The sequence below is a fragment of the Oryctolagus cuniculus genome, chromosome 7 (genome assembly GCF_051225735.1).
Source record: "Oryctolagus cuniculus isolate XC-2025 breed Fujian yellow rabbit chromosome 7, ASM5122573v1, whole genome shotgun sequence".
Classification (NCBI taxonomy): Eukaryota; Metazoa; Chordata; class Mammalia; order Lagomorpha; family Leporidae; genus Oryctolagus; species Oryctolagus cuniculus.
The window spans coordinates 51,094,673-51,107,814 of NC_142873.1; the positions used below are offsets into that span (position 1 = coordinate 51,094,673).

At 45.1% G+C, this 13,142-nt stretch overlaps 1 protein-coding gene across 26 annotated transcripts in view; it reads left to right on the top strand.

Annotated features, from left to right (window-relative positions):
* The window catches only part of PDE4DIP (phosphodiesterase 4D interacting protein), a 236,454-nt gene that overhangs the window by 80,770 nt on the left and 142,542 nt on the right, over nucleotides 1-13,142 (top strand). For 23 of the 26 annotated variants that reach the window (XR_016210704.1, XR_016210705.1, XR_518132.5 and 20 more), the window contains exon 4: nucleotides 10,922-11,032. Coding sequence is in view for 19 of the 26 variants with exons in the window: in XM_089300082.1 (XP_089156208.1) it covers nucleotides 10,922-11,032 (111 nt within the window). In the remaining 7 variants the exon portion in view is untranslated. Of the gene's footprint in view, nucleotides 1-10,697; nucleotides 11,033-13,142 lie in introns of those variants that run through there. The other 3 variants (XR_011390492.2, XM_089300091.1, XM_070077799.2) reach the window with 1 other exon arrangement.

Sequence of the window (13,142 nt, forward strand, 5' to 3'; positions counted from 1 at the left end):
CCCCACCCTCCATTCCAAAATATATTGGGCTTCTGTGTTGTATTTTTTTTTCTAAAGATTTATTTATTTTGAAAGTAAAGTTACACAGCGAGAGGAGAGGCAGAGAGAGAGAGAGGTCTTCCATCCAGTGGTTCACTCTCCAGTTGGCCACAGTGGCTGGAGCTGTGCCAATCTGAAGCCAGGAGCTTCTTTCGGGTCTCCCATGCTGGTGCAGGGGCCCACGGACTTGGGCCATCTTCCATTGCTTTCCCAGGCCATAGCAGAGAGCTGGATCGGAAGTGGAGCATCTGGGTCTCAAACCGGAGCCCATATGGGATGCTGGCACTGCAAGCAACGGCTTTACCGTGGTGCTACAACACAGAGCCAGCCCCCTCTGTGTTGTATTTCACAATGCAGAAGGGTGATGAAGAGCAGGAAGCACTTGTGAACCCTTCCCATAGGGCTGTTTTGAGAATATGACAGTGAGCAAAGTTCTGGGTTAAATAGGCTATTGGAGATCACCTTTGAGTCCAAGTCATCATTACTGCTTTTGTCCTTTGTACTCACTCATCTCTTCCTGCCACACAGGCAGGCAGGTTCTCTGAGCAGGCAGACTCTCAGTACCTTTAGGGCTGTAGGGGGACTCGGGGAGAGGGGGCATTCTGAGATTCTTCAGAGAGTGGGAGCTCTCTCATTGGTGGAATTGTTTCTAAAAGAAAACAGGTTTCACACCTAGAATCTTTGGATGGCCAAAGATCTTAAAAGTCTTTGAGAGCTAACTCCTGGCTCATGTGTGAAGACTTTTAATAATATCGATGACTAGTGTTCTTTAGTGTCTGTGAAGGCCTTTTGGTGACAGGAAATTCACTCCCTCTCATAACGTAAGTGCCCACAAAAAATTTGATGTATAAATGTATGGAGGGAAGATGGCAGCAAATTCTTTGCAATTCTGCTAGAGAATTTATCCTTATATCTAATTGAGAGCTGCCTCCTTGTAATTCTTAGATTCATTTCCTTTGAAATAGGCTTTTTCTTAAAAAATTATGGAATGTTTCACAAACAATGGGAAGGTATAAAGAATAGTAAAATATTTGACCATGGATGGGGTATCTCAATGTTAATAAATTTTCTTCTTATTTGCCTTGAATGAAAAAGCAAAAGTTGGCATCACAGGTACCCTCTTCGTAGCCTTGTCTGCATCTGTCTCCTGGCTACTTTCCTATACTTTACTATTATTAAGTGATTTCCCTGAAATTATATAACTAGAAAAATAAGAAATGCTGGCACTGTGGCATACAGGTAAAAGCCATTGCCTGCAGCACCGGGATCTCATATGGGTGCCTGTTCAAGTCCCAGCAGCTCCACTTGTGATCCAGCTCCCTGATAATACGCCTGGGAAAGCAGCAGCAGATGACGTAATTGCCTGGGTCCCTGCCGCCTACGTGGGAGACATGGATGAAGCTTAGTGCCTGTGTTCAGCCTGGCCCAGCCCAGGCCATTATAGCCATTTGAGGAGTGAATCAGCAGATGGAAGATCTCTCTCTCTCTCTCTCCCTCTCTCTCTCTTTCTCTCTGTCTTTGCCTTCTCTTCTTTGTAACTCTACCTTTCGAATAAATAAATAAACAAGAAAAAAAAAAAAGGAAAGAAAAGAAAAGAAAGTAGCAGAACTGAGATTTCTACCTAGGTCTTCTTGGTTCGAAAGCTATTGCTATTTCTGCAGTTCCGTGCTACCTTGCCTAGATAACTGTGCATGTAATAGTGGTAATGTTTACTGCTTGTTTGTAAAGGAATATCAAATTGTCAAGGCATACTTAAAAAAGCATTCTCCTGCCCCTCTGTTTCTTTACCCACTTGTTTAAAAACACCTTTTACTTTCAAAGAATGTAAATATGTAAATTATAACAGGTATCGAATTCGCAGAATGTAAGTTGTGAAGTTTTGTTGTATTTGTAAGGAATGTGTCCATTGAGATGATTAATCATTTCTAGGGGAATGGAACCTTACATTTAGGAGTATTGGTGAGAGATTAATATGTTTTCAGATGATTCCATTATGAGAGCTAACTGGGGGGTCTGACTATGATTAAGCAAACGTCAAGGGAGTTTTTTTAAAGGCTGACTTGACAGTTGGTTATGTTAATGGGGCATGACACACAACAGCTGGGATGTAATCCGCCTACTATTGTTGGCATTGATTGAGTCATTATTAAAGTCTTATTTCCAGTCTGGCCTACATTAAGGAAGAGTTGGAAAGAAGAAATTGAGGAAAAGCAAGGGAGAGCCATTAATGTTTGGGGAAAAACATTCTGAGAGAAAAGATTTTAGATGTTCTGTGGACCAAAGGAAGAATGAAAACAGAAGCACTGTCCCTGGCTCAAGGACTTGCAGTGCTCAATCTCCTGAGCGATGCAGAGTGCACACACACAGACAAGTTCTGCAAGTTCTGCTATAGTAGGTTGAGTGTCCCACTAGATTGGGGCTCCCAGTGGAGCCCAGCATATACTTTTATTTGTCAGAGATACAGAAAACAGGTAATACAAAGCAGAAGCAATAAATAAGAAGCAAAACTATCCTCCTGGTTAGCAGTCCCAGGCCTTCCTCCACCCCACCCACCCCCATTGCCTTTCTCCTCACCCTCTGCCCAGTTTGAGAACCAGGGTGGAGGAGGGGACTCAAGTCTCCTCTCTCTGACTTCTTTCCTTCCTTCCTTCCTTCCTTCCTTCCTTCCTTCCTTCCGTCCTTCCGTCCTTCCGTCCTTCCTCTCTTCCTTCCTCTCTCTCTCTCTCTCTCTCTTTCTTTCTGGTAATTGGTATGTATTTATTGAATTTCTTTTCAGTATTTGAATTTTTTCAACTGATATATAACATATATAGTCTCGACTTTCGGGAGCTGCCTATTTCGCGTTTTCTCTCCCCACTCCTCCATGCTCTGACTACAAGACAGTCTGTGCCTCTTGCTTCAGTGTGGCTGGCCCCCTGCACCTTTGCTTGTGTTCACCTGCCTGAATTGCTTCATCCCCTGCCGCCACCAGCACACCCCAACCATAGTTATCCCTTAAGGGGAGCTAACATGCCAGTTCTTTGTGGAACCATCCCTGATAACCTCTCCTTCATGGTATCTGTGGTTGCTTTATATTTGTACCATTCACACAGTCCTTTGATTGAAATCTATCATATGCTGTTCCCTGTTTGTTCAGAACTCTTGGGGAAAGTCCATTTAAAAAAAAAAAAGATTTATTTTATTTATTTGAAAGAGAGTTAGAGAGGTAGAGAGAGAGAGAGAGAGGTCTTCCATCTGCTCCTTCCCTCCCCCAAATGGCTGCAATGGGCTGGAGATGAGCCTATCTGAAGCCAGGATCCAGGAGCTTCTTCCAGGTCTCCCATGTGGGTGCAGGGACCTTGGGCCATCCTCCACTGCTTTCCTAGGTGCACCAGCAGGGAGCTGGTTTGGAAGTGGAGCAGCTGGGACTTGAACCAGTGCCTATATGGGATGCCAGTGCTGCAGGCAAGGGCTTTAACACTCTGTGCCACAGCACTGGCCCCCAAGTTCATATTTTATACTGGATATTAACATTAATCTGTTAGAATAGTTTATTTTACTTATAAAATGACCTCTTTATTAGGAAGAAATTCCTTAGGAGTGTTCTTCATCCTCAAACACATCTACATAATGTTGTATACAGATTGAGTTTTATTAGAATTTAATTGAGTGAAGTCAAAGAAGTCTACAGGTTAATTGTTCATCCATTTTTTTTCCTTTTTTTTAACTTTTATTTAATGAATATAAATTTCCAAAGTACAGAATATTGATTACAATGGCTTCCCCCCCATAACGTCCCTCCAACGCGCAACCCTCCCCTTATTCACTCCCTCTCCCCTTCCATTCATATCAAGATTCATTTTCGATTCTCTTTATATACAGAAGATCAGTTTAGCATACATTGAGTAAAGATTTCAACAGTTTGCTCCCACACAGAAACATAAAGTGAAAAATACTGTTTGAGTACTAGTTATAGCATTAAATCTCAATGTACAGCACACTAAGGACAAAGATCCTACATGAGGAGTAAGTGCACAGTGACTCCTGTTGTTGACTTAACAAATTGACACTCTTGTTTATGGCATCAGTAATCACCCTAGGCTCTTGTCATGAGCTGCCAAGGCTATGGAAGCCCTCTGAGTTCACTGACTCTGATCATTTTTAGACAAGGCCATGGTCAAAGTGGAAGTTCTCTCCTCCCTTCAGAGAAAGGTACCTCCTTCTTTGATGACCCATTCTTTCCACTGGGATCTCACTCACGGAGATCTTTCATTCAGGTTTTTTTTTTCCCCCAGAGTGTCTTGGCTTTCCATGCCTGAAATACTCTCATGGGCATTTCAGCCGGATCCGCATGCCTTAAGGGCTGATTATGAGGCCAGAGTGCTATTAGGACATTTGCCATTCTATGGGTCTGCTGTGTATCTCACTTCCCATGTTGGACCATTCTCTCCCTTTTTTATTCTGTCAGCTAGTATTTGCTGACTTACCTCAAACGGTAGAGTTAGAAACATACCAGGGGATTCGAATTCAATCCCATCGAGGTGGCATGTACCAATGCCATCTCACTAGTCCCAGTGATCAATTTCTGTTCACAATTGATCGTAATGATAGGACTAAGAACCAAAGGGATCACATAAACAAGAATAGTGTCTTCATCCATTTTTTAAAAAGATTTATTTATTTGAAAGGCAGAGTTACAGAGAGAGGGAGAGACACAGAGAGAGAGAGAGAGAGCTGTCCCACATGAGTGGCAGTTGCCCAAGCACTTGGGGCATCCTCTGCTGGTTTCCCAGGTGCATTAGCAGGGAGCTGGATTGGAAGTGGAGCATCCAGACTCAGATTGGTGCCCTTATGGGTTGCCAGCATCATAGGCAGTGGTTTAACTCGCTGTGCCACAGTGCTGGTCCCTTTTCATCCATTCTTTTCCAACAGATATTTGAGTGTCTACTATGTAGGCACCAGTCTTGGCACTGGTAATACAGTGGTGAACCAAACAGGCCCAAGTCCCAGCTTTCTTGTGGTGTTCACATGCTTGTGGGAAGAGACAATCAGTAAATATAACATTTCTGAAAGTGATAGTGCCATGAAATAAAAAAAATGAAGGAAGATTTGGGGTATTGGGATGAGGCTGGAAATGGGTTATAGTTTTTAGTGTCACCTCACTGAGAGGATGACATTGGATTAAAGATAAAGACAGGGAGGAAGAGAATCACACAGCTATCTAGGGAACTAGCATACCATGCAGAGGGGTCACAGGCTCTGAGGACAGAGAGTGCCTGTGTTTTTGAGGGGAGCAGGAGAAACAGTGTGGCTGGGGCAGAGTGTGCATGGGAGAGACATGGCTTAAAGCAAAAGGTAAGAGGAGTGGTGAGGAGAGAGGCTCCAGGGCACCTGGGGCCTTGTGCCTTCTGGGCTGGTGAAACAATAGCACCTCCTGTTCTAGGTTGGACGAGAGGAAGCCACTGGGGCTTTCTAGTGCAGGAGTACTCTGACATATTTTCCAAGGATCACTGTGGCTTGTGCAAAACATAGGCAGTAGGGGAACAAAGCTGGGAGTGGGGCAACCAGGTAAAGGGGCTATTTAGATGAGTAGGGGAGAGGGTAGTGTCTTGGACAAGAGCGGTACAGGTACTAGTGGTGGTGGTGGGGGGTAGGTGGAATATATAAAAGGGTACTTCAACAAGCTTGTGGAAAAATGGAAGTAAAGATAACTTTATTTTGGCACAAAAAAAGTTAAATCCGTGCCTAGTTTGTTCATAATACACGTTTTCATAAATGTTTTTTTTTTTTTTTTTTTTTTTTTTGACAGGCAGAGTGGACAGTGAGAGAGAGAGACAGAGAGAGAAAGGTCTTCCTTTGCCGTTGGTTCACCCTCCAATGGCCGCCGCTGCAGCCGGCGCACCGCGCTGATCCTGGCAGGAGCCAGGAGCCAGGTGCTTTTCCTGGTCTCCCATGGGGTGCAGGGCCCAAGCACCTGGGCCATCCTCCACTGCACTCCCTGGCCATAGCAGAGAGCTGGCCTGGAAGAGGGGCAACCGGGACAGAATCCGGCGCCCCAACCGGGACTAGAACCCGGTGTGCCGGCGCCGCAAGGTGGAGGATTAGCCTATTGAGCCACGGCGCCGGCTCATAAATGTTTTTAAGACACCCTCATATGCATGGATTTCAAGAATTTTTTGACATCAAAATAAGTTTTGCTTTGAATTCCATTTTCCATGAGCTTTTTGAAGTACCCACATGTATTTACACATACCTATGAAGGCTCTTCAGAAAGTTTGCGGAAAATAGAATTAAAAGGTAATGTGGGCCGGCGCCGCGGCTCACTAGGCTAATCCTCCGCCTAGCGGCGCCGGCACACCGGGTTCTAGTCCCGGTCGGGGCGCCGGATTCTGTCCCGGTTGCCCCTCTTCCAGGCCAGCTCTCTGCTGTGGTCAGGGAGTGCAGTGGAGGATGGCCCAAGTGCTTGGGCCCTGCACCCCATAGGAGACCAGGAGAAGCACCTGGCTCCTGCCATCAGATCAGTGCGGTGCGCCGGCTGCAGTGCGCTGGCCGCGGCAGCCATTGGAGGGTGAACCAACGGCAAAGGAAGACCTTTCTCTCTGTCTCTCTCTCTCACTGTCCACTCTGCCTGTCAAAAAAAAAAAAAAAAAGAAAAAAAAGAAAAGGTAATGTGCATATTCTCTGAACTTCCTGAAGTATCCTTGTGTACAGCAGAAATAATTAAAATTGCAGACAGGTAAGATGTTGTGTATGAATGAGAGTAAGTCAAAAATGACTCAAAGTTCATTCTGCACATTTTGAACTTTACAAATTGAAATGGGATCCAGTGAGGGAGGAGCTCTTCTGGGGAAGAGCAGAAGTTCAGTTTTCAGTGTCACAAGTATGAATGTCTATATTCACATGGATAGTTCTACTAGGAAGATGGAAATCAAGTGGAATTCAGGGAAGAGGTCAGAGCAGGCCTAACAAGATTAGAAATTTAAGTGAACAAAACACCTCTATTCTAAAACTCACCACCCTAGCAAATCTAGTTTCTTTGAAACTATTAAAACCTATCAAGTTATAAGAACTATACAGGCAAACTAGCCCATAAATAGCTAAGGAAATCAGCAAAATATAATATTTGTGGAATATGTATCTATTAACCCTACAAATATTTAGGAGATGCTTCTGAAATTCTAGGCCACAAAAATACAGACACAAAATATGCCTTTCCAAGCTCAAAACCCTCTAGTCTGCCGGAGGTGATGTGACCAGGATGTGACAGCACAGTGTGATGGACCTCACTGGGGAGGGCTCCTGAGACTGCCGGGGGAGCCATAATCATTGACCCTTTCCTTTGGAGAGACCAAGTCCAGGAACAGTCAGATAACTCTAAAAGGTGGAAAGAACTCTCCAGGTTAACAAAAATAGTATCAAAGAGTAGCATATGCATACTTGCTAAATGTAAACTTTTGCCTTAGGAGTTCAGAAAGGAAATATTCTTTGCTGGCTGGGATAGCTAGGAAAGTTTTGCTTGGCTAGAATCCCATCTCAGACTTGGGGGAGAATCGAGGGCAGCATCTCTTGAAGCAATGTGACAGGGTTTTCCCTTTGTTCCAAGAGTGATGAGCTGGCTGTGAAGTGTTTTAAGAAAGAGAGGTGATGGGGGTGCTGGCGCTGTGGTGTAGCAGGTAAAGCCGTCACCTGCTAGTGCCGGCATCCCATATGGGTGCCAGTTTGAGTGCTGGCTGCTCCACTTCCAATTTGCCTCTCTGCGATGGACTGGGAAAGCAGTGAAGGATGGCTCAAGTGCCTGGGCCCCTACACCCACATGGGAGACCTGGAAGAAGCTCCTGGCTCTTGGCTTTGGACTGGCCCAGCTCTGGCCATTGCTGCCATTTGGGGAGTAAACCAGTGGGTGGAAGACTTGTCTCTTTCTCTCTGCCTCTGCCTCTCTGTAACTCTGCCTTTTAAATAAATAAACAAATAAATCTTAAAAAAAAAAAAAAAGAAAGAAAGAAAGGTGATGGAACAAGATGCAAGTTTTGAGAACTTGACTGTGGCTGTACTGCAGAGAATGAATGGCCAGAGTGATTCTGGTAGAAATGATAAAGGTTAATCAAAGAATCTTTGCTGTGAAGCTTATTGGGAGAATGGGACATTCAAATTGAGCTATGTAGCAAGGAGTTGGCTACATAGGGCTAGGTCTTGTGTGAGAGGATTTGATCAGATTTGGGGGGTTGTTTGAGAGGGAAAAGTTACATGTCTAAAAGTTCGTAAAATCTTTAAGGAAGAAAGTGTGAAAAGAAAAAATGTAGAAGGCTGAGGGCTTACTACCATTTAAATACTCATTTCAAGGAGTAACCAGAAAAACTAAAAAAGAGGCCAAAGGGGTAGGAGCAGAACAAGGTATCAGGGCCTGAAAGGAAATAGACATAAATGTGCAAAAAGATTTAGGCTGGATAAGAATACTTTACATCCTTAGGCAGTTGTATTTCTCATAAAACTTTTATTAAGTTAACTTACATGATGAAAAAGAAATCCAAGTAGACTGCCAAAGTATGATTGAACACCAATCGAGGACTGGCAGGCTGGCTCCCCCCTGTGCAAGAGAGAAGTGATAATAACTAGATTTTCCCTCTAAAAATTTAGACCAGAAAAAGGCCTTACAAATCACCCATTTCTAGCCATTTCATTTTTATAAATGAGGACAATTAGGCTTCGAGAAAAGCACACCTCCAAGATCACACAGCTATTTAGTAACATCACTGGGGCCAGAAAAAGATTTTTGAAGTTTTAATTTAGACTTTTATCTTTTCCTCATGGTCCCTAGCTAAGACTGAATAAGAGTCATTTATTCTAAGATTTAATGAACATAGTTAAATGAAGTAAAACTAGTCTTCACACTGCAGGTTAAAACTTATTAGTGGGTCATGAAGTCAATTTAGAAGGTCACACCCAGAAAAGATACAGAAATGTCACAGAACATTGCACATAATGATGGTAACAAATTCTCACACATTTACGTGACACTGTGTGTGTACTGGATTGCAGATTAAAAGTGGAAAAGTTTGAAAAACATAGGTTTGGAGGGTTATAGTGTAAGGTATGTATCTTTTTTTTTTTTTAAGATTTATTTATTTGAAAGGCAGAGTTAGAGAGAGGCAGAGGCAGAGAGAGAGAGAGAGAGAGAGAGAGAGAGAGGTCTTCCATCCACGGTTCACTCCCCAATTGGCCGCAATGGCCAGAGCTGTGCTGATCCAAACCAGGAGCCAGGAGCTTCCTCTGGGTCTCCCACACAGGTGCAGGGACCCAAGGACTTGGGCCATCTTCTACTGCTTTTCCAGGCCATAGCAGAGAGCTGGATCGGAAGTAGAGCAGCTGGGTCTCAAACTGGTGCCCATATGGGATGCTGGCACTGCAGGCAGTGGCTTTACTCACTACATCACAGCGCCGGCCGCAAGATGTGTAACTTAACATAAATTGATCGGTGAATGGCTGCCCAGCTCTTTGGGTTGGGGCTATCTTCATTTTTGTGTCTTCCATGCTCAAATACACCACCTGGTGGGTCCTCAGGAGATTAGGAGTAGGATTATTATGAAGGTTTGAGAAGGACATGAAGAATGAAAGCAGGTAGGTTGGAGAGGGAGTGAGTGCTTAAATTAATTATGAACTTTTATCTTTTTTTTTTTTTTTTTCCAATCTAGTATTACCCTCAATCAAGAACCCTGTTTGGTATCTGTGCTTTGGTGTTGTCTCCCAGCCACCTTCCATGTCCCTGTGATGTGGTATAAATAATACTACTTCCTGCTAATGTTTCAGCTGTCACTCAAGGATCTTAAATTGCTTTAGGAGCAGGATCTGGTGTTGAGTGCCTGGCTGCACTTGGCAGGTGCCAGAGTTAAAACCCAGTGACTGGCTGAAATCTCAGGGTTCCTGGCGATGGCTCCTCTTGGGTCCTCCCACATTCTCTCCTCCCCATCCCCCTTCCATGGAGGAAGGAGCCCTTGACCTGTCGCTGTGTGTTTGTGTAACCAGTAAACAGGATTTGCAATGATTCCACTGAGCCAGAAGATTCCTCTGTTTTTGGGAGTGGCCATGATGAATGTGGGGGCGGAACGTGGTGATAAAAGCTAATAATAATGTAACTGGGAGGAGGTGTTAATAAAGCACAAAGAGGAAACCTGGGAAGGAACTAGTGAGAGAGGAGCTCTGGATCTTCAAAGGAAATCAGATTCCAGGAGTGAATAGCTCTGTAGACGGAAAGGGGATATTTCACCACAGTCACCATATTGTGGGCCATTTTGTGCACACGTGCTCTTCTCCATAGCAACCTTATTTCTTCTGGCCATAGGGCTTTGGGTTTTTTGTCCAAATCAGTCACCAGGAGCTTAACTGCTCCCCTCCCTCTCTCCCACCCCTATTTCTTTCTTGTATTTGCAACCCCACTGCCACCCTGAATTATTCCCCATCCCCGTTTCCTGGAAGCTTCTGGGGGGGTCAATCCTCTCTCTCCCAAGAAGCTGTTAACTGCCTACAGTTGTGCCTGGGAGGCTCCAGGAGGGTGGCAGCCTAGTCCCAGCTTGGAGTCAGGTTACACCACTTGTGTCTGAATTCACACAGCATGTTCCTCTGTCAGGGATTCCGCAAATATCTCCCCGAGGTAAAAAAGGAAAGTGCGCTGTGCTGCAGCACCCAGAGAGCCCCGTCCCAAGACCCGGAGAGCGCGCCAGCGGCTGGGGCCATGTCGCCGTAGCCCCGGCCTCGCTGGCGGTCCCGGTCCCGCAGCCTCCGCGCGTCCCAGCTGGCTCGCTTCATGCCGCGGTGCAGCAGCACCATGTTCCTGGGGTGAGGCCCTCTCGGGCATGCTGCTCCCTATGGGTCGCCCACCATGTCTAATGGATATCGCACTCTGTCCCAGCACCTCAATGACCTGAAGAAGGAGAACTTCAGCCTCAAGCTGCGCATCTACTTCCTGGAGGAGCGCATGCAACAGAAGTATGAGGCCAGCCGGGAAGACATCTACAGGAGGGTGAGTGCCTGGAGGGTCGCTGAGGGCAGGGCCAGGGACTGGGGCTGTGGCTGGGGCTGGAGCTAGGACTGGGGCCGGCTGGCTCGCCCGTGGCCATTCCAGGCCTCTCCTAGCTGATGCTGTGCAGGTCTGCGAGAGAGGTGGAGTCCAGGTCTGGTCACCTTGACATGATGTGACCTTGGTCAAGCTCACTTCACCTCTCTATGCATGTTTTCTGCTTCCCTTCTCTGTAGGGGGGCTGGCTCAAATGGAAACATTTCCAAGGCTGGTGTGGAACTGTGTGCAGCAGTCACCTTGGGAACTGGTTTAAATTGGATTCCATCCAATCCCAGAGAGTCTGACGTAGTAACTGAAAGCTTGGATATGTGCATTTTTAAGCTAGTGGCAGAGGTGACTCATGCAGGTGGCTTCCAGGCCACATATGCTGCTAGAAAGGCCCCTTCTAGCTCTGGCTTCAGGGAGGCAGAGGACAATGCCATGGGAAAAGGCCAGGGGTCGAGGACATTTCTGTTCCTGGAGAGATTCATGTTTGTTGTTGAAGGTGACCAGACAGATAAGCTTTTTTTAAAATTAGTTAATTAATGAATTTTGTAAGAAATACAAATTTCCTAAGTACAACTTTAGGAATATAGTTATTCTTCCCACCATACCTGCCCTCTCACCCACACTCCCACCCTTCCTCCTCCTCTCGCTCCCCTTCACAGTCCCATTCTCCATTAAGATTCATTTTCAGTTAACTTTGTACACGGAAGACCAATTCTATACTAAGTAAAGGTTGCAACAATTTGCACACACAGTTACACACACAAATACAAACAAACAAAAAACTGTTTGAGAACTAGTTTTACAGTTAACTCTCATAATACAACTCATTGAGGACAGAGGTCCTGCATGGGGAGTTCGTGCACAGTGACTCCTGTTGTTAATTTAACAATTAACACCCTTACGTATGACATCAGTTCTTGACATGAACTGTCAAGGCTATGAAAGCCTTTTGAATCCACAAACTCCATCAGTATTTAGACAAGACCATAAGCAAATTGGAAGTTCTATCCTCCCTTTAGAAATAAGTACATCCTTTCATGGCCACTTCTTTCCACTGGGGTCTCACTCCCAGACATCCTTAATGTGGAACACTTTTTGCCACAGTGTCTTGGCTTTCCATGCCTGAAATGCAGATAAGTTTTTAAGATACCTTAGAATGAAGATGCTGGACTAGGGTGGGGCAGGAATAGCACCTGCCCTGGTTGGGTGGCTATCTGGACTGGTGTGCAGGTCTGAGGGTGACATGAGATAGGACCGCAGTGAGAGGACATTAGGCCGTGGGTTACAAGGATTTAGCTTCCTAACTGGCCACCACCATACTGATTTCCTTGGTCCTCTTAGTCTCTGGGCAATCAGTGACACGGGACTGGTTGCCTTTGACTTTATCAGAGATTCTAAATCTCCAGCTATTCATAGCAGAGGACTCTATAGATATTATCATATCCTCTGAGTGCCCTGCCCCTCAAGAAAAGGCTTGGGAAATTCGGAGGCTGCCAGATAACATCTTGGATCAGAGGATGCGCTGGTGTCTATGAAACCCAAATGAGGATTTGGTAAATAATACAGGTAGTAAAATCTGGGGGATTTAGCCCTATTTCAAATCTCTCCTGAATGTCCATGTTTTAATCTGAATTTTCCTGAAATCCGTGTGGACTTGCCTTTCATCTTTTACATGGCTGAATAGTGAATGTCATTGGAGCTACCAGGGGTCTACTAGGGTGTTACCAAGTCAGGGTTGGAAACTGCGGGAGATGGAGGATGAGTGGCAGTGTTTGCCTCAGGGCAGAAATACAGGATGAATTTGTTTGCTGCGCAGAGGGAGTGAGTTTTCACATTAGCTGTCTCCAAAGCAAGCAGCAGGAAGAAGCAATTTCTTAGATAATTTGAAGGCAATAATTTCATTTAGTTTAAGTCAAGTGACTCCTTGAATCACTTGGTTGCATCTTCTACTGTGTACTAGTTAAGGGAACAGTCTTCAGGAAACTGAAGAAACTCTGAGTAGGGTGTGAAAAGGCACCATTTCTCCTCTGGAACAGTGTGAATAATGAGATTGTAGTTGCTGCAC